The sequence below is a fragment of the Saccostrea echinata genome, unplaced genomic scaffold, assembly GCF_033153115.1.
Source record: "Saccostrea echinata isolate AGI-Se365-2 ecotype Australia unplaced genomic scaffold, CSIRO_AGI_Sech_v1 ptg000005l, whole genome shotgun sequence".
NCBI classification, from domain to species: domain Eukaryota; kingdom Metazoa; phylum Mollusca; class Bivalvia; order Ostreida; family Ostreidae; genus Saccostrea; species Saccostrea echinata.
In genome coordinates, this window is record NW_026889754.1 from 4,249,706 (window position 1) to 4,275,913 (window position 26,208).

Sequence of the window (26,208 nt, forward strand, 5' to 3'; positions counted from 1 at the left end):
AAAAGGAATATTTTTCCTTTATTTTCGAAAGAAACCGAGGCAAAAGCCTCCTTTACGTATGTTTTTTTGTTTGTTTATTGTTTAAGGTCCCTCTCGAACACTTTTTACTCATATGGAGACGCCACCACTTGCCGGTGGAGAGCTGCAAATTTTCACCTATACTCCGCACTCAGGGCCATTGAGCAGCGTGGGATCTTTAAGGTGCCAGCACCAACTGCGACACGGGACCTCGGATAATACGGTCTCATCCGAAGGACCGGTCTCAACGTCCCACAGTGGGATTCGAACCCGCGACGCAAAGATCAACTCCTTACTCCGCGACTCTAGAGCGAACGCTCTAACCACTGCGCCAAGTGGGCGTTTGAACAATTTCTTAAATGAGGGAGGTCATTGACAAACAAGTTGATAAAACAAGAATATCAAATCTCGTTTAAAGTTTCGTAAGTTCTATGGTCGATACTATGACTTTGTCAGCAAATACAATCTATCATTAAATCATATGCTGACTGACGTTTTTAGACGGTGGCTATTTATAGCCACAGGCTATTACTGCTGGTCTGGCTTATAAATGAACAACAGTGTAAAATCACGGGGACCCTAGCGGCAGTTTTTTCAGAGACAATATAATCAATATATTTTAGTTTCAATATATCAAAGTGAAATGTACATGTCTTACATGTCCCATGTCGTAATTTAATTGACATTTTGTTCATGAAACCAGAGATTTACGCTTAGTATTTGTAAATATTATTTCTCGTCTAATGAATATTCATCATGAATATTCATTAATAACATCAAGGATTTTCCCGCGCTTCGGGCACTACACTGCTGGATCCATACGTGTCCGCAAAATAGTGCAATATTAAATCAACTATCAGCGATTAAAACAATTCTTCATTTTAGCACATTCAAAAAAATTAGGAAACAGCATTAAATAATATACGTTCTGTATTGATATATTAACATGTAAAAAATGCCTGAATATCATGGTATGATTGCGCATGAATTCACACCGATCTAGGAAGAAGGCAGAGAGGGATAGACTGCACACTGAGAGAAGGGAAAAGGCCGAGATATACCAAAATCGATTGAAAGAAGACTCAGAAAGGTGAATATGAATATTAGCATGATAAGGTAGTGTTTATAAACAGAATTATTGTTGTTGATATTCGTTTAGTGAGGCGGATAAGAAAACGCATCCCCCGCTTGTGGCTATCGCGGGTCGGCCATCTTGGTAGAAAGAACAAAAAACAAAAAGTTATTTACTTGTTGTCTTCGATTTAAACACATCTCTTTGTTATTGACGTTAAATTATTTTGCATTTGTATAGCCTTCAATACGAAACGAACTTAGGGTATTTACTTTGGGAACTACGATATATGATGAGAATTGGTTAACTTTAGTTGGTTAGAGTATATGATTATGAGAATCGATTTTGTGCATTCGAGATTTGCTTCATAATGTGATCATGGTGATTGAGAACTGAACATTAGAAAATATGAGAATCTCTTGAAAGTATACCAAATTGACTTGAAATATTTGAGAACTATTTTTGAGAATAATTTGAACATACGAGGGCCGTTCAAAAATTACGCGGACTCTGCTATTATTTGCTCTTATAGACGTCATATAGATTTGAAATTTTACAGGAACATATTTCTTCAAAATTCCAATAAATTCTTGTTAAAAATTTTTGATTTTATTTAATATCTCATAAAATTATTGCCGTTTTGATACTGCTGATGGTGATATACGGAGCACGGCAAAAATGTTGAAAACCAAACATTCGGTATCCAAAATTTTATTCATTTATTTTCCATATTTCACGATATTATTCAACAATTTTCTCTAATATTTCTTTTTATTGTTTTATTATTAAGTATTTAGATTTCTGGCGTAATATTTGAAGTACTAACAGAAATATTGTAATTTTTCTCCGATGTGACCCCTACGAAATCAATTGCAAAAATGACGTCTCGTGATTTGACGGAGCAGCGCACTTTTATCAAATCATGAATCATGCTGGGAAAACGCAAATAGAGACCTAAAATAACCCTAATGAAACATGTAGTAAACCAGAGGAATATCCGACTCATCTCTACAAAATGTAAAAAAGAATTTTAAACTGTTAGACCTCGGTCAAAAGGCAATCCGGGAGGGATGGAAGAAGTTCATCGACAAAACACTGATCTGGGCTGTTAAGAATGTGATTGAGATCGACTGACGTCAAACTTTACTTCAGAAATATCTGCAGTTTTGGGGTTTAACACAAACTAAAACACACAATAATAGTTTTATAGTTTTTAAGCTGAATCGGAAATGGTATATGGATGTTTATTCTGAGTGGATAAGGTAACCCAAACTATACAGTATCAAATACTAAGGGAAAATATCGAGAAAATGAAAGCTCCCATTTTTAAAAATGCCCATAACGTTGAAAGTTACTGCGCCGTGACTTCATGACATGTCCTGTTAAATCACTTGAAATTGTTACCAATTTACAATATTTTTATATGAAATTTTGATGATCATATCTGAAAAGATTCTTTTATATTATCTATGACTTTGTGCTTGATTATGTCGTCAAATATATTTTCTGTGCAACAAGTCCCCGTAATTTTTGAACGGCCCTCGTACAAGAACTTTCTTGAAATATCTGAGAGAACTTGAGCATTTCATTATTTGAAAAAAAAAAATTGAACATTAATTAGAAAACATTAGAGTCTGAACCTTTTGAAACATGCAACTTGAGATTTTCATACAAGACTTGCCTGAAGTATCTTTGCAATTGAACAATTCATATCATGATTGAGAACTTTTAAACATAGTAATATATGTTTTAAGGTTCATTAACTTGATATACCTTACAATCACGATGATGTTTTTACATTCTTGAGCATTGGAACAATCATTTGACAAAAATGACACAAGAGAAATATTTGAAGAAAACAGTATATGAGAATTTGTTTAACACACAAAACCTGACCTGTCTCAGAGCTGAAGCATTTAATAGATGTATTAGACAGAATTGCTAATCCAAAAATATATGAGGATTTTTTAGCAATCAGGACTAACTAAAAAGTAAAATTGTGGGGTGAAGAGAAATCCATTAACTAAATAAATGGTAAGAATAGTTTTAACTTGAAGAATCTAAATATACATTACAATCTTTATGTAAGATTAATCTCTGAACAGCTGTACCCCAATTTATAAGGTATCCAAATGTAAATATGATGTCCCTCATTTTTTGAGCATTAGAAGTTTGTGATTTATAAAAAAAAAGTAGAACTTTATAAGAATTTTGAGTGTTTCCTTTGGACTTAAGTGATAAGGTTCCTTCAGATTGACTAGATATTGCTGCCTTGTAGCCTTGGAAATGTTATTGCTTGGATTGTGAGTAATCTAAAGAAACACGTCCCAAATAAAAATCAAAATGGATGAATTACATACTTTAATACCCTCCTCAGTTATACAGGGTGGTCACTCTCAAGGTTCTTAATTTTCCCTTTAAGCTCAAGAGGAAAACAGTGTATGAGCATGAGTTTACCTTTCCTTGTATTTTGTCATGCACAGACAAATTGTACATTTACAAAACATGATCTGAATTCAGTTTTGGAAGCTGGTGATATATTGTATCATGATATTGTCAAAGAACATTCCTTTTTGCTTGCTTCTGAGTTGCCAAACTATATTGAGTTCAAAACCAATTTCTATTCCTGTTTTGTGCAGAAAACATATTATGGAAATATGGCATATATGTCTGTGTTAAATTCCGAGACGGGAGTAGTAAGGGGTATAGTCTGGGGTCTATTTGGGGTCAATGACGTCATGGGTCCGTCTGGGGTCACCCATCCCATCAAGCCGTCTGGGGTCAATGACGTCATGGCCCATCCCATAAAACCGTCTGAGGTCACACATTCCATTAAAGCGTTTGGGGTCACCCCCATCCCATCAAACCGTTTTGGGTCACCCATCCCCTCAAAAACTGTCTAGGGTCACATAAATAATCACCAACCACTCCCAAAGCCGTCTGACGATCTATATAAGGAGAAGAGACTAAAATATATAATAATTCTTTATAAAACAGCAAAATGGATGATTATTGGAGCAGTGAGGATATTCTATGCAATGATGAGATATACTTTAGAAACTTTTTGAAGTGGGGAGCCATTGTCAAAAAACGGATTGATAAGTATATTGCAGATAATGGAGATTGCCGGTCCTGTGACTTTTGTAAAAAGCAATATTCTTTGAGAACGAAATTTGTACACGAGAAACATTGTTTGGTGAAACTGGCCAAGGAATCAAAACTCGATCCATTGAAGATGGCAACCTTTTGCTTGCGCGCATGTGATCTTGAAGATGTGTCTTTGGAGGAACCAATGGAGTTCTCAGAAGTCCTGAAAACTATCATGGCCGACCGTGTACCGTACAGCATCATGAAAGACGCTCATTACGAATCTCAAATTGAAAGTTACTGCAACGGTACGATGACTTTCTTGTGGCCTGATGGAACTTGGCGACACGAAGAGTATTGGGGTGATTGGACGCCCAGTGAACAACAAATTAGTGCATAGACTCATATTCATGATTAGTTTGTATAAATAAATTGAAGGAAGAGTGAACATTAGTATTTTAGATCGATCTCTTTTTGTGAACAGACACTCCTTTAGTGAAACAAAATGAAACCAGTGCAAAGGAATATTCAATTTAATGATCGTGTACATATAATTGCAATTCCTTATGAAGAACGGAAAGGAATATGGATGCAATATGCTGTTGACAGGGCTCATTTTAAAAGAAGAATTGATCATGTCGAGATATTGTTGTCACCTATCCTACTTCAAAAACTAAATAACATCAAAATGTCTGAGGTCAAGTGTAATTAAAAAAAAAAAGGGAGTGACGAGGACTGTCGTGTATATAAACCGAGGTGTTTTTTGCGTAAGACATCATACCTTTTGCTGAAAATGGAAGGTCTGACAATGGAAAGACAATTAAGAAGAACAAAATTGCAATGGAACAGAATGTGTAAAAACATTTTTAACGTTTTAACCAATCGAAAAGAAGAAGAGCTGCTGATACACATTACACGTCTGATGAAATGCGTTAGAAGCGCACTTGCTCTTAAAACACAAGTCAAAATTATGAAAAGAGATGATATTAAAGTGGGCGCTTCAGACTGGAGAAAACTTAAAGATCTAGTGGACCAGTTTAGGGAACTGTCAGAAAAAATGGATTACAGTCTTCACTGGCTTATTCATAGAAAAGAAAAAGTACGTCATGGAAATCCGCTTTATGTGTTGAGAGAAATGGCGGATACTGTGGAAGATATTATGAATATAATATCAGAAACTCTTCACTACATTAAAAAAAAAGTGAAAGAAAAACTAAATACTATCAAAATGTCTACCGTCAATTCAGTATACAGTCAGGATTTACTATTATCTCCAAGAAAAATGTCTACAGTCAATTACGTCTGAGATCAATTCCGTCTGCAGTCAAAATTGTCTGCAGTCACTTTTTTTAAAAAGAAAAAAACACTCCTTTTTATGAAAAGTCTAAGGTCAATCAAGCACGTGACAATTTTGTTATAAAAACGGGTTTATTGTAAAAATTTCCAACATATCTGAATTGATCGTAAAAGAAGCATCACCCTCTCTTCAGCAAAGATGGAACAGAAACATCAGGATATAATCAAAGCAAACTACACGACTCTGGTGAAAAAAATGATGACCTCTTCCGTTGCTGGGCATCTCTTTGCCTCCAACATTATAACCGACGAGATGAGACAGCAGATTGAAGCCGAAAAGACCAGTTATGATCGTAACAGAAAGCTAATAAATATCATTCTACGCAGAGGACCAAAAGGTTTTACAGATCTTCGAATGGCAATTATGAAAGCTAACCAAACAGACTCATCCAAGCTTCTCTCAGCCGGTGATAATAACATGTCCGAGTACGAAAAGAAGTTAGCCATGGCCAGGTCGCTGGTTGTGAACATGTCAGAAAAACGAATTATTAAGTCTGAGCCGAAAAGTAACCCTTCAGAACAACAAAACTCACAAGAAGAGCGGTGTAGAATCAGTCTGGATGACTTCAACGATCTTTTCCTTACAGCCGTGCCATTCAAGGGGGATATCAATATTCACATCCGTCACTTTACAGAATCTAACGGTCGTTATTTTGCAACAAAGAAGGGGGTGACATTCCCGTTGTGCCGATGGCTGAAATTTGAGTCTCTTCTACCAGATATCGCCAACTATCTGCAAAACAATGAAGCTGATGTAGAGATGAAATGGCATATTGGAGGGGGTGTCTTCGTCTCTGTTAACCCTGGGTATACCTCAGTAGACATTAGGCACTTTTGGAAGCCAGACGATGCCCTAGAACCGGTACCAACCAGAAAAGGTGTGTCTTTGAACAAATACAAGTTGACTAAATTACTACAAGCCGTTGAAGAAGTACGAGAATATGTTCCCGAATTAAATGATACAGAACTGTGTGCGTTCAGCGAGTCCCATCAAAATCAGCTTGGAATGTTAAGTTGTCCAGAGTGTACTCCTTTTGGATATAATCCGACAGAAGATGTGTCCATGGAATGTAATGTCGGTGACTTACAAGACTCACAGACAATCGAAAGTGATTCTGAATAAAAGTGATATTGAATAAAAAAGAACTCTTAAATTATTTTGTTATGAGTGACTAATGTAAATACTTATATGTATCCTTGTTTACGTACATGTATAATAAATACTTTTAAATTCATAATAAATTATACATCTGAAAAAAATTCTATTCCTGTGTTTGATTTGGTATATAATATAAAACTGAGAGGAAATAATCAGTTAGGTACAGGATGGCAAAGTACACAGACTATTTGAGAAAGCTATACTATACTCCCGGAAATCCAGGTGCATTTGCAGGTCCTGAGAAACTTTATCAGGCTGTAAAAAAGAAGGAAAGCATAAAATTGGAAGAATGAGAATCAGACAATTTCTGAATAACGAGGATCCCTACAGTTTATTAAAACCTATCCGTCGGTCATTTCCTCGCTCTAAGGTTGTAGTGAATACGATTGACTCCATGTGGGATGGTGATTTAGCCGATGTCAGCAACATTTCTTCCGAGAACGATGGTTATAAATTTTTGTTAGTGTTAATAGATATATTCAGTCGCTTTTTATTCATAGTACCTTTGAAAAATAAGCAGCATCAAAACGTCACAGAAGGTTTAAAATCAGTTTTTCAAACAGGACGAAAACCTCAAACGCTCAGAACAGACAAAGGGAGCGAATTTAAAAATCGCTGGGTAAAAGCGTTTTTAAAAAAAGAGGGTGTGCATGTCATATACACCCAGAATGAAACTAAAGCAAACTATGCTGAAAGAGTTATTCGTACCATGAAAAATCTTATGTATCGTTATTTTCTGCAAAATAGAACATACCGTTATGTTGAAGTTTTACAAGATTTAGTGACTAGTTATAACCAGAGACCTCATAGATCTCTAGGGGAGCAAGCACCTGTAACTGTCACCAAGGAAAATGCAGATGAAGTGAGACTCATTTCCTATCTCAATACGAGGAAAAAGAATCCTGTGAGCAAAAACAAGTTGGAAAAAACAATCAAATCGTTTAGTAAAAAGAAAAGGACTAAACCACTTTTTAAGTACAAAATAGGAGATGACGTACGTATTTCACAGCTTAAACATCCATTTCAAAGAGACTACCAGCAAAAATGGACTGAAGAATATTTTAAAGTGTCTAATCGCTACAAGAGAGCTGGTATACCTGTGTACAAAATAAAGGATTTAGCCGATGATCCAATAGAAGGCACTTTTTATGAATCGGAACTTCAAAAAGTCATGAAGTCGGGAGATATTCTGTATAGAGTGGAAAAGGTGTTGAAAAAGAGAAAACGCGGTAATACAAAGGAAGTGTACGTAAAATGGGAAGGATGGCCTAGTAAATTCAATTCGTGGATTCCCGAAAGTTCTCTAGAAAACACCAAATAAAAAACAGTTTTTTTTTCAATGAATTATCATCAGTCAAGATGAGCCTTCGAATGGTGTTGAGGTCTGCAGACAGCTACGAATATTTTGACAATAAACCCAATTGTTTTCGAGTTCACTTGAATAAACAAATTCAATTGGATGGATACTGGACAGTTGCTTTAACAGAATTTACTACAGAGAGTTGGGATCCAGCCAAGAAAACTCCCGATGTGTACATATGCTGTGACATATGTGAGGAAACCATTGTTGGGGGCAAGGACGTACCCCTCTTACGACGAGTTTTTCTTGGAGAAAAACAGGAAAACAACATCATCTACACGTTACCTTATTACCTTCCCGTAAAGATTAGTCAATTACAACAGATCTGTATATATATAACAGAGCAGGCAACTTAGTGTCATTCTTAGACGGACCTGTGAGCGCTACAAAAGGAAGTGTACGTAAAATGGGAAGGATGGCCTAGTAAATTCAATTCGTGGATTCCCGAAAGTTCTCTAGAAAACACCAAATAAAAACAGTTTTTTTTTCAATGAATTATCATCAGTCAAGATGAGCCTTCGAATGGTGTTGAGGTCTGCAGACAGCTACGAATATTTTGACAATAAACCCAAATGTTTTCGAGTTCACTTGAATAAACAAATTCAATTGGATGGATACTGGACAGTTGCTTTAACAGAATTTACTACAGAGAGTTGGGATCCAGCCAAGAAAACTCCCGATGTGTACATATGCTGTGACATATGTGAGGAAACCATTGTTGGGGGCAAGGACGTACCCCTCTTACGACGAGTTTTTCTTGGAGAAAAACAGGAAAACAACATCATCTACACGTTACCTTATTACCTTCCCGTAAAGATTGGTCAATTACAACAGATCTGTATATATATAACAGATAGAGCAGGCAACTTAGTGTCATTCTTAGACGGACCTGTGAGCGCTACACTTCACTTTAAGAAATTCCCTTACGTTTTATAATGAATAGTCAGACGTACATTAGTGACCCTAAAATCTGGGAAGCTTTTTATAAAAACATGGCAGAGAAAAAGTTCAGCCCGTACAAATATAAACCCAAACAGATTGGAAGGGGTATGAGAAAACAAAAATCTTACGTAATTCCCATTAGACCTCATTCACAGTTAGAATCCGTTAACCTTATTCCTCAAGTGACACCCGTGGCTGCCGTGGAAGAGAGAGCCAAATCGGAACATGTAAAGACGTAAAAGAAGGCGTTCCCTTTATCAAGGTCACCAAGGGTATAAAAAGACCATCTGTCATTCCTACTAAAAAATTGAAGACGTCAACATCGCACAAGAGGAGGAAGGGCAAGAAAATCAATCTTGTGAAGAAAAAACCAGTCTCGAAAAAGAAAACAAACGGAAGATCTAAAAAGCGACATACATCTGGAGGAAAAAAGACATCACAAAAGCCAAAAAAACTCTTTAAGATCGATAGTTACAAGAACGTTTTTAAGCAGTGAAGATGGCCTTCTTAAGCAGTGATAATAAAGACATAGCCCAGCCAATGGAACTTTCTCTCTTTGCTTCACCCACTAATCAAGTAGCAGTCGAAAAAGTGTATTTTACTGAAGCCAGACCGATTTCCAGTATTGGAGTGTCAGATACCCCCATAGAAATAGTTGTTTCTGGATCGGGAGCGGAATATATCGATTTAAAAAGAAGTCGATTGTATGTAAAAGCCAGAATTTTAAAAGCGGATGGTTCCTCATTAGCGGCCAATGAGAAGACTGGAATTGTGAATCTACCATTGCAAAGCATGTTTTCTCAGATGGATGTCTACTTAAATAATAAGTTGGTTTCCTTTAATACGAATAATTATCCTTGGAAGGCATACCTGAAAACAGTCTTGTTTGGTGGAAAAGAGGAATTATCTTCCCAAAAGCAGTCCCAGTTGTTTTTTAAGGACGAAGGAAATTTGGGTGACGCGAACGCCTACAATGGTGGCAATGCTGGACTAGTCCTGCGCTATGGCTACACACAGGAAAGTAAAGTATTTGAACTGGAGGGTAACCTGATGGAAGATATTTATACCCCACGCAACAAGTTGCGTGAGGTATAATGTTTTTGACCCGTCCGTCAGTCAGTCAGTGTGTCAGTCAGTCAGTCCGTCCGTCAGTCCTGTTTTTTTGTCAGCGCAACTCCTCATAAACCGCTGCACAGAATTTCGTCAAACTTTGCAGATATTTAGGACACAATGTGTAGATGTGCATATTACCAGGAAATTCCGATTCCTTTATTTTTTCTTGGAATTTCGGCACTTTTCAACTTAGATTTTTGGCCATATCTTGAATATGGAGATGAACAGTTTGTCAGCGCAACTCCTCATAAACCAATGCACAGAATTTAGTCAAACTTTGCAGATATTTAGCACACAATGTATAGATGTGCATATTACCAGGAAATTCCGATTCCTTTATATTTTCTTGGAATTTCGGCACTTTTCAACTTAGATTTTTGGCCATATCTTCAATATAAAGATGAACAGTTTGTCAGCACAACTCCTCTTAAACCGCTGCACAGAATTTGGTCAAACTTTGCAGATATTTAGGACACAATGTGTAGATGTGCATATTACCAGGAAATTCCGATTCCATTATTTTTCTGGGAATTTCAGCACTTTTCAACTTAGATTTTTGGCCATATCTTGAATATAGAGATGAACAGTTTGTCAGCGCAACTCCTCTTAAACCGCTGCACAGAATTTGAACAAACTTTGCAGATATTTAGTACACAGTGTGTAGATGTGCATATTACCAGGAAATTCCGATTCCGTATTTTTCTGGGAATTTCGGCACTTTTCAACTTAGGTTTTTGGCCATATCTTGAATATAGAGGTGAACAGTTTGTCAGCACCACTCCCATTAAACCGCTGCATAGAATTTGGTCAAACTTTGCAGATATTTAGCACACAATGTATAGATGTGCATATTACCAGGAAATTCCGATTCCTTTATATTTTCTGGGAATTTCGGCACTTTTCAACTTAGATTTTTGGCCATATCTTCAATATAAAGATGAACAGTTTGTCTGCACAACTCCTCTTAAACCGCTGCACAGAATTTGGTCAATCTCTGCAGATATTTAGTACACAGTGTGTAGATGTGCATATTACCAGGAAATTCTGATTCCATTATTTTTTCTGGGACTTTCGGCACTTTTCAACTTAGGTTTTTGGCCATATCTTGAATATAGAGATGAACAGTTTGTCAGCACAACTCCTCTTAAACCGCTGCACAGAATTTGAACAAACTTTGCAGATATTTAGTACACAGTGTGTAGATGTGCATATTACCAGGAAATTCCGATTCCATTATTTTTGCCTTAAGAGTTTTGCCTTTTATTGAAGAAACTTTCCAGCTAGGTAATAAGAAACTCCACTGGAATCAGCTTTTTATAATGAAATTCTATGTGAAATATTTTATGACCTTAAAAGACCCCTATTGATTTTGAGATCAAAATATTAATGGTTTAACACAAACACACACTCACACCATCTTCGATAGTTCTCTCCCCCCCCCCCCCCCTTCAAATTGGTGTGCTTTGCCTTAAATAATTTCATAAGTACAGTATATAAACAGATTCATATGACTACATCATAATTTTGTTTCCATCAATTATTTAAATGTGTAAACTGTCATGTGTTGGACATGGACTTACACTCATTAACAAATCGAAATCACTGAGGAATTTAAATAGCAGTTTGTCAGCATGATTCCGGCACTGAATTTCCTGAAACTTTGTAGGTATTTCAGAATAATATATAGATTTGTATATTACCAAGAAATTTTGATTCCATTATTTATCTAGAAACTTCAGCCCAGTTAAATTTGTAACATACATGTACAAAGATTTGAATGTCCTTATATGCAAGAAGTTTTGATGTGATGATTTTTTGCAAGTAATGCCCCTTTTTTGAATTATACTGTGTATTTAAAATGCACTGTGCCATTCATTACGTGTTGCATTGTCGAGTTTTGGGGAAGCGTGGGGTATGTGAGCTTGCTCACTTTTTCTTTCATTTTGACATCGACAAATACCTGATCAATGGTGTAGATATCTACATCAAGCTTTTTAGATCTAGTGCACCTTTTGTAATGATGTCAGCACAGAGCACCCCGGCTTACAGACTGGAATTACTAGATGTCGTGTACAAGGTGGCCAAAGTGCGAGTAGATCCTGGTGTTCTATTGAACCACAGCAAGCAGATAGAATCTACCCCTGTAAAATACACCATCTCAAGAAATGAATTGAAAATGAACACCATTCCTAAAGGATCTACTGAATTTTACTGGGACAACATTTTTCCTCAGGCAGTACCCGACCGCATCGTTGTAGGATTGGTAGATCAGAAAGCTGTAAATGGGGATTACACAACCAATCCGTTTAATTTCGAGCATTTTGGTGTAACGGATGTAGGGATATACGTAAACGGAGAAAGCGTCCCAGGAAGACCCTTAAAAACCGATTTCACGACAGGGCATTATTCAACAGCATATGCTCGACTGTTTGAGGCCTCTGGAAAATGGAGTCAAGACGCCGGTCTAGTAATTACTCGAGAGAACTTTGGAAGTGGATATTCTCTGTTTGTCTTTACCCTAGATCCCTGCGGTTTTGGTGAAGAATATTTAAACCTGATTCGAAGAGGAAACACCAGACTTGAACTAAAGTTCAAACAAGCAACAGCAAAAGCTGCCAACGTTTTGGTGTTTGCCACCTTTTCCTCTCTACTAGAAGTGGACAAGTCCCGGGACATCAATTACATTCAACCATGAATTCAAAACAGCTCCTCGATTTTGTGCACAATGAACCTGTCCTTAAACGATTTGTAAAAGGAGTATATGCCAGTAATACTTTACCGGAAGTCGTGACGCATTACCCTTGTGCCTTCATCATCAATACGCAACCTTTGCTATTTCCAGGAGAACATTGGGTCGCTGTAATCATACACAGTTCCTCGGAGGCCGACTTTTTCGACAGTCTAGGGAAACCACCTGGGAATTACCAAGAGATTGAGAACTTTATTTATAAGAATAGTGAATACTGTAACTTTAAATGTAAACGACTTGAACCTTCCTATTCAGATTTGTGTGGGCTTTATGTACTTGTGTTTTTAATATCTAGATTGTGTCTTAAAATGTCTTTGACACGTGTTTATACTTTATTTTCTAGTAGCATTCAATTAAATGATGACTTTGTACGTAGTTTCATACATGAATTCTTGTATCAATAAACATGATATACGACATGGGTGAGTTCTTATAAATACTCGTTCAGTTTTACATGTCAATTCATTAGAGAATCAGTAGAGGAAAGGGAAACATGGCAACACAGAGCGAATGGTGGAAAACAAAATCCTTACTACCATTTTCAGCACCCACCACAATTTTAATTTGTGGTAGTACGCAAAGCGGAAAGACACATTTCACTAAACGACTCTTGCAAAATGCAGATGGCATGTTTTCCACTTCTGTAGATAAAATCATCTATGCTTATTCTGAATATCAACCTATGTTTGACGAAATGATGTCAAACATACCGAGATTTATTCTTCATCAAGGATTACCCTCAAAGGAAGATATAGAGCAGTATACAGAGAGTGTAAACCACACAATAGTGGTATTAGACGATCTTATGCTGCAAGTTGCGCAATCTCAAGATTGTGTACATCTATTTACTGTGACTTCTCATCACCGTAACGTTACCACCGTGATGCTCTCTCAAAACTTGTACCCTCCTGGTAAATACGCCAGGACCATATCCCTGAACTGTCTAAATGTGATTTTATTCAAAAATTACCGTGATTCCCGCCAGATCATCACCTTCGGATCACAAATATTACCAGGATGTGTACCATTTTTCAAAGCAGCATACGAAGCTGCAACACGTCCAAATTTTGGCTATTTGCATGTGTGTTTAGAACCTACCCAGAACAAAGAATACCAACTGAGATCTCGCATCTTGCCTGGAGAGGACATGGTTATTTATCAACCCCTATAAATACATGTACTTGATCACAATTTGTTCATATTGCAAAAATGAATCGAAGAATACGGAAGCAGAGAGTATTTATACATTTTATGCTAAGTGCAAACAGCACTCAACTGAAATTGATTGTTAAGTCTTTGACTAGTGAACAATACGATGTTATCAGTGAAATAGCCCTGAATATCTACACGGGAACTTATCCTCTGACTAAGAAGTATATAAATCAGTTGAAACCTTACCAATCGTACATTCGATCGCTGGGATCAAGAGAAGTCAGTACGAAACAGAAACGAGGGATTTTATTAAAACATCTGCCATTAGTATCACTGTTACTGAAACCTATTGTTCATCATATTGACAAAAAATGGCGAGAGAAATGATACTAGTACCTAAATTAAAATACGAACATCTTCTTAAAAAAATCGAGGATAAAGAAGAGCCTGTTAAACCAGACAGCATGAATGACGAAAAGGATCAAAAACAAATGTCTGAAAAGACCTTAACCGATACAAAGTTGAGTGAATCAATCAATGACACCTCACAGACAGGGAATGGTTACGTCAGAAGAACTCAAACAATAGGAAAACCTCCTGGTGTGTCCATGAAACGACGCAAGAAACACATTCCTTGGCTTACGTACTGAGTGTTAAATTGGAAGAAAAAGACTTTTTAAAAAAAACAACAAATTTTATTGTATATACTGTAATGCATATTATTGTAAATGATAATAAATACATTGAAATGTAATGTGAATATTAAAATAAAAATGGGTATTAAAATGTACATCTTTATTTTCATGGTTTTAACAAAATCCAAATGGCAGTGTATCTAGATTGGGTAGAATTCTCCTTTTGGTGTATACAATTTGATATCGTTTGGTTTCTACGCGGTGTAACAATTTTCTTTTTCGACTGTCCCTGGATATTTTACAGTGGTTGATGATTTCAATTTGCTTATCTTGTGTTGTACAGATCAAGGATTTGATTGCTTCAAAATTGATCACTTTAGAGTTAGACCAGTTTAATGTAAACCCACGAACTTTACATTCTTCCCTGCCAGAAAGTGTACGGTATGCATAATTTTTGGGACCCCCCGACACAAATTCCACAATATGACCATCTTCTGGTTTGATTTCGTTGGTCAATTCCCCTAAATAGTTTCCAATAGGCAGATAATGTAAGTCGTCCGACTTCTGTGTTTTGAAAATGACACTATCTGTATCGAAATACAGAACGTTTTCCCCCAACCGATCTTATACACTATATAAGCGCAACCGCGCATGCGCAGTGGTGAAACTTGCCAAAAATATGTTTGTTTTGCAATCCGGGGGCATGAACATGGGATGATTACTCCATTCAAATTGAAGAGTGTCCCTGGAAACAATGTGAAAATTATGAGGGACTTTAGTAGGATCTGAGAGAATTTGAAAAAATTTATCAGATTCGGATTCGTGAAAGAACAAAGATTGTTTCATGCTTAGTCTTTGACCAAATTTCCCCCAAAAACTATTGAGACAGAGTTTGGCTAAACAGCGCAACCCTGGATTTTTCTGAATTTTGTCGTACTCTAAATCTATTCCCTCTTTTTCTTTGTATTGCCGAATATATTCTTGTTTTGACTCTTCGCTGTCACACTCGGGAGGAAATCCCGAGGCTTCTTGTTTAATCTTAAGGAACGTATTGACGTACTTTGCAAACAGACCCCCCTCACCCGACGAAGGGTCATATTGCGAAGATTGCTCAAAATGATAGACCTCATACATTTGTTAAATTTGGTACCCTTTTGACACTGCCATTTGGATTTCGGGAGTACACCACGTGCCCGTGATGGCTCTTTCCTCTACAGAACAGGTACAGTCATGCTGATTTTCAGCGTCCGCACACGTTCGGCACAAAGGAAATTTCAGTTTTCCTTGGGACCGGTACGGAAGCACGGGGTGGTACAATTTTCTAGGTGGTACGACTTTGATTTTGGCAAGGCCGAAATAATTTGATACGTCCTGAAAATCTTTTGTGATAATGGTCGGATGACCCACGGGATAACGACAGTATTTATTTGTCCAAGGGTAGAGACTGGTGAAATCGTAATACTGAATGGTTTCGTTCTCTTCAGCTTTATAATGGAGTTTAATGGCATTGGTGCGGCCGCCAAAAAAACTGTCACGGGGATCAAGTCTGTCTTGCAGATCCAGTGTGGACATAAACTGTCGCAAATCAGTGTTTTTCTCCAGCTGGTATCGAAACTGATGCTCCCATACGACGACCAGATTGTATCCAAGCGCTTTGAGTTCTCGTTCTCGCTTTTTGGTCATCTTGAAGAGTTCATCTAATGTCTGGTTTGTCGCAGGGTGCTTGACATCAGATCGATCCTGTTGGAAGCAATCCGGACATCCGTGGTACACACAACCTAACAAAAAACACACATAAGATGTAAAAAGTGTTTTCAACACAAGATTCGCCGCCGCCGCCCCCTCCCCTCCGTTAGGGGCAAGGGAGGGGCAAATTCAATACCAAATGTTGTTATAAGGTAAAATCTCTTACCATAAAATTCGTATATGGTGCCTTTCCCCTTAAGATTCTCGACAAAACCGTCGCATCGGTAATTGGTGCCTGGTACGTGATACTCTCCCCCATTGAGGGCGTGTCGGATATGAGTCGGTGTTCCTCGTTGTCGACTTCGCTCCATGAGCCATTCTAACCACTGGATAGAGATTTTACTATAATTCTCTTTGCTGACGTATCCTTCCGAAGGTACGACGGCAATGGGACTCGTCAATTGTCGTTTTCCTACTTCGGTATTTTCCTCTTTTTCCAGATCACTGAGGGCTACCCATTTTCCATCAAGCCACACCCCTTTAACCCCCTCAAAGTTCTCCATCTGATACCAGGTGGATATCAGGCCCCTCGTGATTTCTACTTTAAGGTTGTGTTTAAAAAATAAAGTTTTATAAATACCCATACAAACACTGGCGATCGTTACTTAATCAAAGAGGTCTACGCCATCTATGGTCGTCGTTGAAATAGTACCATCTGGTTGAACGTGTGAAGTTTCTATTGTCGTGGCCTGGAGAACAGTATTTCGGAAGGCTAAGCATCCCCTTCGCAAGATGTCGACGTCCGAGCGACAATACTTCAACATCTCTTCTTGAAAGTTAAATACTTCAGAACTCTTACTTGCATGCCACGTGACTAATTTCTTTCTCTCTCCCGACGACATGAAATTGTATCCGTAGAATTCTAGAGCCGGATGGGGACCCACGTAAATCTGATGTTCTTTCGTATTAAAAAAACGAGGAAAGAATCCCTTGCTGAGTTCCTCTAAACCAAAAGCTTCAGGGATCTTTGCTAATTTCATAGGAAGGAAATTTAACGAATCCAAAAACGTGAGATTGAGTTTGTTGGCGATGTGCATGTACATTACTTTGGATCCGTTGTAAATTATCTTATCTGGACGAATCGAATGTCGGTCAATGAGAACCTCTAAAATGGGGTACAAGGCAAAACTTTTGGCATTGTGGGCAATTAATATCGTGTTTTTGACGTGTGGCTGGGTTACGTAGGCACAAAACTTCTGTGCGGCGTCTTCACCACGAAAGATTAGTTCCCGGTGACCGCAAGTATCTGGACAGGGAGAACGGATGAATTTTGATTTTTTCATTTGAGAGCACCTGACACAGCGTACACCACACTCGCTACATGTAGAATCTTTGTTTAATTCGTTTTTTTCACAGGCATGAAAGAAGTCTGCAAGACTGCAAAATTGACTATGTTGTTGCAGTCCGCAAGACGGATCCTGACAATTTTGACACAGTCTGCAGCTTGCGCACTGTCGTTCCTTCTTGGCACATTCTCGACATCTTATGCAAGAGGGGGTATAACCTTGATCGCATTGAAAAATGTCGTCCTGGCGCGTCTCAAAATCATAAAAGATGAATTTCTTTTCCGCTTTTTCCGGATCCGATTGGTATGTTTTTTGATAACAAAGGTGTGTCCCTATGTGGTATTCGGAACAACTGGAACACTGCCACAGACATGTAGCTTAGGGTTGCGTTTAGCAGTTGACAGTTTAACGCGACATTTCTTACACTGATGCCACAATTCACATGCGGGGGGTAACTTGTCTTTCCGCACCATTTTACCGACTTTGTGTCTTTGAAAGCAGACTAGTAAACGACAGACACGACCGCAAGATGGACATCCTACCTGCACTTCCGACTCGGGACAGTTATCGTGCAGACACACGTCACAGGAAGTCGCACAAGTATGTGTATATTTGTTTTTGTAAGGTTTCAAACACGTATGGCAAAAATAAGCAGCACTGAAGAACCCCTGTATGCTTCCAATACCATGCCAATGTTTCTCGTTTTCCGTTTCCACGTGATACAAATAAAGACGTGTTTGTTCCGAATTCTCTTTCGTAACTCGGACAAATTTGTTTCCTACTCGGGACGACACCACATTGATACTCACATCAAGCAAAGTCTCAAACGGTTCGATATCATTTAACCCTAGATATCTGTCAACAGGGACGCCTGCTTTTTCACATAGCCAAATCGCCATATTCGTTTGGTATTTTCTACGCGATTTTTTAAGTAAATTACCATAATAGTGTTTGGGAACGGTTCTGTATTGAATCACGTGATCCATTCTGACCCCCGAGTCGTTTCCGGTTAAACGAGACCACGTCTCGGCATTTACCTTTTTACAGGTTTTCATGAAACAGAGGCCTATGGCAATGGGTAAACAGAGATTGTTGTCATTTTCAACGTACAAGACCGATTTCTTTTTTTTCAAAGAATTATTGGGTCCAAAGAGCGACGTTACCGATAATTTATTTCCACTCCAGCTCCCGCCCTTTGGCAAGTCGATTGATCCTACAGTGACGAGTAAATGTTCGTCAACAGGAATCGTTTCGTTGGAGTTCAGTACTTTGGTAATCTCAGACATCACCGTATCGGCATTGAGATTTTCCCACGATTGTAATGGGACGACAATGGGGTTGTTTAAATTGGGGTGACTTAGTACCACTCTCCCCAAATCAGTATCGTGTCCTCTGGCCTGTGACAATACATCATTGAACATATCATGTAATTTGTCATGAATATCTATTAATCTATCTCCCCTCCACTGGTCATTGAACTTTACCTTGAAGGTCGTGTCACGGGCCAGATTTTTTTTATAGGTCCGAGTTTCCCTTTTCCATATGAAATACGGTTTTTCTACTTCGTTGTGTTCATCCCCACCCCCCAACTGAGTGCTGGTAGACGGTTGGTCATCATCAAGCGATTGTCTTGGTTTCTTAGATGTAGGTTCTAGGTCAAGGAGAAGCTCATTCCATAAATTATCTATGTGCCCATTCCATTCAAGTTCCTTTAATCGGTTTTCGACGTCGACATCTCCCACCAGACCATTGGCTTCAGCAAAGAGATTGATGGTGTCTAAATCTGTTAAGGAGTCCAGGATTTCTTTTAAGAGACTATTGGATGCCATATCTTCAATTTAATAAAAAAAAAATCTATACTCCTTTATCAATAATAAGTAACCACCTTTTTTTTGTGGGCAGGCAGTTTATTGATGCTATTTTTTTTTACATATGTGTTTACAGTAGGGGGTTTGTCATGTATTTTTTGTACATGTGTTGCATAATATCTCTAGTCCTTTGGCCCCCCTATCTGTTGTTTTGTGTAGATATTTATTATCATATGTAGTATTATAGGGGGTCATGATTGTGTTCACCACCACATGTGTTATTACTATAGTTACATGTTTATGTATGACCCCCTGTGTTGTATATATCTTTTCGTCATTTACAAAATAAATGACATTATTCATTCTAATACATGTGTTCTCATTTCGCCTGCTTTGAGCAAAAAAAAAAAAAACAACAACAAAAAAAAAAACACAAAAAACAACGAGCTCAGTCACCTTGGTAGGTTATATACAAACTAAGGAACATAAATATGATTTATTAAAACAACATTAGCATTTTAATTGTGCTAATGGAGTCTTTTTTAAATTCTTTTTTCAATAAAGCTTAACTTATTAATATTCATTGAAAAATACTTTTCCATCTCTAAATGTGTCACAGTTGTTAATAATATTAGAAAAATTGAACAAAGAGGATAGACTAAACCAAAATAAATAAATAATCATAAATGAATAAAAAAAATATCAAAGAATATATAGTTTTGAAGAGTCTCGTAGTCTCTCTCTCTCTCTCTCTCTAAAGTCTCATGTGACTTACATGGACGTATCACGTGTTAGTTTTTTGGCACGAGCGCGGGACTCTGTCAGTTTGCGGCGGGATTTTGCACCAGCAAGATGGGGTGGATTGTGTTAACGCTAGTGACATTCCTAAATTTCTTTGTAATTATTGATGCGTGTGGAATTTGTGTGCCCAGTGCATCGGGGGTAGCAGACTGTCAACGTCACACTAACTCGTGTTCGAATCATTACAAATTACACAACGATTAGGGATGTCTTTGTTTTTCGTTGTTCCCAAACACTCATTCCAAGTGACTTACAAAAGCTTGCTAAGAAAGGAGGGAAATTGTGCAATGGTAAGTTATAATATTCTTTTTAATCGTATTTAATTTTAGTTAGTGTATCTGTTTGTTTTAATGTTTAATGTTCAGTGTATTTTTTTGCACCATATTAATTGTGGAGAACACGTGGTGTATATGATTTTTATCTCTATCTATAAATTTTCATTAATATAGTGAAGACCACGTATGGAATTATTAATCTGAAACATCACAACTTGGCCCAGTTTATTTTAAGGGGAGGAATCCCCTATAGAACTAAGCTGCGTTTATTTTAAGGGGAGGAATCCCCTATAGAACTAAGCTGCGTTTATTTTAAGAGGAGGAATCCCCAACCTTGTTTTCGGAACTCCTCACGATCGGTCCTAATAAACAGAGTTCAACTCTAAAAAACTCTAAAGAACAATGGAGTTTTTTTCATTTAACAGGGCTAATTAATGCTTTATTATGTATGTATCTGTTCAATTACATGTTATACTACATACATAAACTCATTAAAATTGATTTTAGACTAATTAAAGGCAAATTCCCGAAATACAGTCGGTGTGAACTCCGAATCCGATCTACATGCGTATCAAGCAAAGTCACTTGTTTCTACAGTTAGGTTTACCTCATGCCATTGGTATAATGCGCGTAAAAACACAACATATTAAGCTAATACACTTCAATGAAAAGCAATTAAGTGCCTCTATTTTTAAAACTAGTCCTATGGCGTCAATCATCTAAACGCTTGCGCGAATGATTGATTGTTTACACAGGGTAAGGGAATGTTTACGATATTTTTCAAAAAATGTTTTTTTTAAGAACTAAAGCATTAAACTGATACATGTCAATAAGTTTATGAGAGTTAAAATGAACGTAGACTACCCTTATACATATAACCTTTAACTCAAAGATAGTATGATAATTATACTAGTAGAAATATATAGTGTAAAATTTAAAGTTAAACAGTCAGAATATAATTATGATTATAGTAACATAATAATGAAAATTCATAAAAATTTATGTTTGTCTAAAAAAGATCAAACTTTATCAAAATTTAAAATAGATCATTGCCTTGAATGACAACTACTTCTGAGGGGTAAAAAAAATGTCTTAATAGGAAAATTTTTGCTTTAACAAAAATATTTTTAAAAAACCAAATATTATATATTTACAGAGTCAACTAAAGCAAACACCAGCACAACTCCGGTAGACACTAGCATGAGATTGCCAACAACAAGAACAACTCCTGTCCACGCTAGCACAACTTTGAGAACAACACATACTTTGACAAGGACTCCACCTAAAACTACCAGGGAAAGATTGAGTGCAAGTAAGTATAATACTTTTAATTTTATCATTTTAAAATTCTATCTAATTTTATGCAACTCTAATTTTTTTTTTTAATTTTTTGGTTTGTGATTGTGACTTTTTTTTTAATGAAGGAACTCGCAAGACGACTTTGTCAAGGACAACTCCTGTCCACGCTAGCACAACTTTGAGAACAACACACACTTTGACAAGGACTCCACCTAAAACTACCAGGGAAAGATTGAGTGCAAGTAAGTAATACTTTTAATTTTATCATTTTAAAATTCTATCTAATTTTATGCAACTCTAATTTTTTTTTTTTAATTTATTTTGGTTTGTGATTGTGACTTTTTTTTTTAATGAAGGAACTCGCAAGACGACTTTATCAAGGACAACTCCTGTCCACGCTAGCACAACTTTGAGAACAAAGATTTTGATAATGAAGTGTATTTTGATAGAGACAGTCAAACCTAAAGATTTGTGATGTTTTATGATTAACTTTCTTGTTTATATTATTATTTTTTTTATGTCATTAGGATTCTTCACATGGGCAATAGCCATGACTATTGCAATTATTTTGATATTGTTAAAAAGATGCCTGAAAGAACGCTATGAATGTCATCACCACCATACACCTGCACTGACATTGAAGGATCATGCTACATCTATACATGAACTAAGCACTACCCATCCTCATCAAGATAGCACTCTTGTCAGTTTAACAGACCAGGCCACTTCAATGACCGACCTAAGCACAGCACAGTCGCACTTCATGTCCTCCACACTTAATGAAAGCACTCTTGTTAGTGTTGCTGAACAAGTCACCTCGGTTATTGATCTTAGCACACAACCCCTGTGTAACTCGACCCCTGTGCTAATACCCGATCCAAATCGAAGAATAAGTAGAAATATTAAATTGATGGGTTTTTTCTGGATGTTTTTGAAAATTTATTTTCTTTAGTTTTTTTTTGTTAAAAAAAAAAAAAATTACTCAGATTGCCTCAGGTTGATCTGGTAAGTAACAGGGACCTCTTGTTTTATTATTACTTCATTATTATCCATCAATCAGTCAGTCAATCGTATCATTGTAAAAAATCGAAACAAATACATAGACCAGGTATACCTGCTGTTAGTGCAAAATCATTAATCCATGACGTCATTTTTTTTCTTTAAAAACTCCTGTGATGTTACCCTTGTAGAAGATTATTGCTTGCTTTGGAAACTCATTTGTATCATTCATATGTTTTTTTTAATTCATTCATATTTTATACCATAAAGAAAGAGAATATCTCTCCCCATCCAAAACTCATTTGTTCTTAATTTTGTTTATAAAGACACTGTATGACTTTTTTTCTGAAGTAGTGTTCTATTTTTTTTTTTATTAACACAACATTGATACATACTGATTCTGTGATTTTATTATGTGACAATACCTCATTTTTATTTTCTATCTATACCAAGTCTTGGTATTGCTATGAGTATGTACCACGAATGTTTAATTCCATTTTTGATACTTTGTGCCATGAATGTTTAATACTTTTTTTTATTATACTTTGTGCCATGAATGTTTAATACTTTTTTTTATTATACTTTGTGCAATGAATGTTTAATGCTTTTTTTTTATTGTACTTTGTGTCAAGAATGTTTAATACTTTTTTTTGTTATACTTTGTGCCATGATTGTTAAATACTTTTTTTTTTATTTGATTGTACTTTGTGTTTCATGCCTTATTACAATTTACAAAAAGTAGTCTTATAGTACAGTGTAGTCTTACTATATGATTTTTACATTGATTTTTTTTTTTTTTTTGTTTTTGCTATGGAAAAGAATATAATTTTTTCTACATATACTGATATATATCCACTTGTTTATTCCATTTACCAATAAAGTTCTTGAAAATCTATACTTTTGTCTGGCAATGCAATAAATAAAAGTAACAGACATAAGATTATAAAATTACAGGCCACTGAGGTAATGTGTAATGCAAACCATACTAGATTCAAAATGATGACAGATATTGGAGTCTGGTTGAGAAATAATTTGATTGCTACAAAATTAATACGAGTTGGACAACAACAGATACATTGTGTAAAAAAGGTCATAATGTAATATAGGTCACCACGTGTTTTGGAGGGTGTTAATATTACAGACAGAAAATGATTATAGTGACCTAAATAAACTGTGACACGGGTACATCAACTGTAAAAGCCCCACCCCTCCCCACTTTTTTTTTTAAGATATCAACACGCCCATATGTGAGGTGACACAGATTGCGGATCGCACCTGTGACCCCCTTTTTCCCCTCTGTACTAATAGTTTTGTGTTAAGCTGTGTCATGGTTCATGTAAGGACCTAGATATTGTTGAATAAGTTAATACAGAGTTTATCATTGTCTCCTAATAGAGATAGATTGTCTGGCATATCTCATAATGAAAGATTCGTAAACTTTGTGACAAATCGAGATAATACTGCAGGCAAATTTGATTACATTTTAGAATACACAGCATTGTAAAAATTAAGAACAAATATATTCATGCTAAATAATACATTAGAACAAATGTAATAACATTTCAAAAAAAAAAAAAAGAAGAAGAAGAAATTATGTTTACTAGAAGCACCTAAAAAAAAAATTTTTGTATGCAACTAAACTATACCCCTCCCCCTCTTTTATACGTTCCTCTGATTATTTAGTTTAATATATTGTAAATTTTGTGTACCATCTTTAGAATGTTCTGAAACAATATATGGAACTTGTAAATGTCAGTTATGAAAAAAAAAATGATAAAACCACTCTATCATTTATACAATAATTGTAACCATCCAAATGTAACCAGAGGTAGTGTTTCTGATAAAAATTTGAGAGGAATGTATCTAATATGATCTTTTCAGGAACATAAAGGATCGATGTGATTCTTTTTATTTATTTGAAACCATTTGATCATGTTAGTTACACGTGTTCCGGATATACTTTTTGCGCAGATCTATAATGAGGTCGCGGTAGATTTAAAGGTGGAAAAAAAAGACCGGTGTCAAATTGAACGAGATCATAGGTCACTGAGTTAAAAAAAAACGCGTGAGACGGAAAAACCCTTGCCCCTTTTCCCAACCCACACAACTTAACCATATTGCAAAACATCAAAAACACTTATAAAAACTAATACACTACCTTACCCCATCCCTTGGGTATAAATAGGTGTGTTAAATATGAAACAAATCATTGACTACTAAATAAATCGATCCAGAGCAGAAAAGATGGCAGAAGCATTCTTCAGATTTCAGTAAGTGTTATATTATAGATCCATATTATATAAAAATTTTACAGTACAGCTTAAATGTTAAATTTTGTTATATTGTATTCTGTTTTTTAAAATGTACGTTATTTATTTTATCAAAATAAATAATTTATAATAAAAGCGCACAAAATAAAATATTCTTGTAAAATGTAGATAAATTAATACCTATATTTATTTACATAAATATTTTTAATTTATTGATAAATCATTATTTGAAAATTGAAAATCAAAAAGTAATCTAAAATTAATAAGAACTTTATAGACAATCATATGTATTTCATAAAACTTGAGTTATATTTCTTTGACCATACGATACAATTTTGTCTCTCCAGGGATAACAAGGAGAAGCCTAGCGTTACTTCTTCACCATCAAGAAGTTTTCAAGATTTTGAAGAAGAGTGGCTACAGTTAGGACACGATTTCTCGGTGGTGTTTGATTCAAGGTTAGTTCATCTTCTTTACACAAATTCCAAAATCGCTTTTCAAAATAATTCAACAAAAAGAATAATGATAAACATTTTATGGTAATTAACAAGTTTACTTTGTTGTCTTAAATTACAAATTTATCTTGTTTTTTTTTTTTTTAATAATGCTTAAAATTTATAATTTATTAGAAACTCTCCGAAAGACCCCCAACAGGTTGAGGAAGATAAACCCGTGTCTCAGTCTACAAAAAAGAGGAAAATAAGTGAGACAGAAGACTCACTTATTCTTTCGAGAAGGTAAACATTTTCTTTCTATTTTTTTTTTAAATAAAAAGAATATAAGAATATTGCCCCCCCCTCACTCCAACCCCCTTAATCATTTTAATTTTTTTCATTCTTTCATAGGAAAATGACGAAACAAAAGAGTCATAGGGATGAGGGGTTTACACAGCAGAAGAAAGAAGACCATCCTCTTCTGAAAACATTCAGGTAAATATTTCTTAATTACCTATGCAGACTTTTTAACACACAAAACCGAGTAAAGGAAATGTAAATCGTGAAGCAGATTCACCTGTGGTTTAAAGTAAATATCGAATACTAGTATTTGGTTTTATTTTCTTTATTTAAAAAAATAAAAATGT

At 36.1% G+C, this 26,208-nt stretch overlaps 2 protein-coding genes across 2 annotated transcripts; both read left to right on the forward strand.

The window, feature by feature from the left end:
- The first annotated feature begins 5,672 nt into the window (after positions 1-5,672).
- LOC133179998 (uncharacterized) lies at positions 5,673-6,656 on the forward strand. Its single transcript, XM_061314630.1, has one exon. The coding sequence runs from the start codon at positions 5,673-5,675 to the stop codon at positions 6,654-6,656; it is 984 nt and encodes a 327-aa protein (XP_061170614.1).
- A 2,836-nt stretch (positions 6,657-9,492) lies between these two features.
- On the forward strand, positions 9,493-12,802 carry LOC133179542 (uncharacterized protein F54H12.2-like). The gene is made up of 2 exons (XM_061314275.1): positions 9,493-10,036; positions 12,135-12,802. Exons 1-2 carry the CDS (start codon positions 9,493-9,495, stop codon positions 12,800-12,802), a joined length of 1,212 nt encoding a protein of 403 aa, XP_061170259.1.
- Positions 12,803-26,208: the final 13,406 nt, after the last annotated feature.

Excerpts from the sequence above, each read along its gene's own strand:
- LOC133179998 (XM_061314630.1), top strand. The coding sequence starts at position 5,673 with ATGGAACAGAAACATCAGGATATAATCAAAGCAAACTACACGACTCTG.
- LOC133179542 (XM_061314275.1), top strand. The coding sequence starts at position 9,493 with ATGGCCTTCTTAAGCAGTGATAATAAAGACATAGCCCAGCCAATGGAA. Across the intron at positions 10,037-12,134 it reads TAAAGTATTTGAACTGGAGG|CACAGAGCACCCCGGCTTAC; the intron begins GTAACCTGATGG and ends TAATGATGTCAG.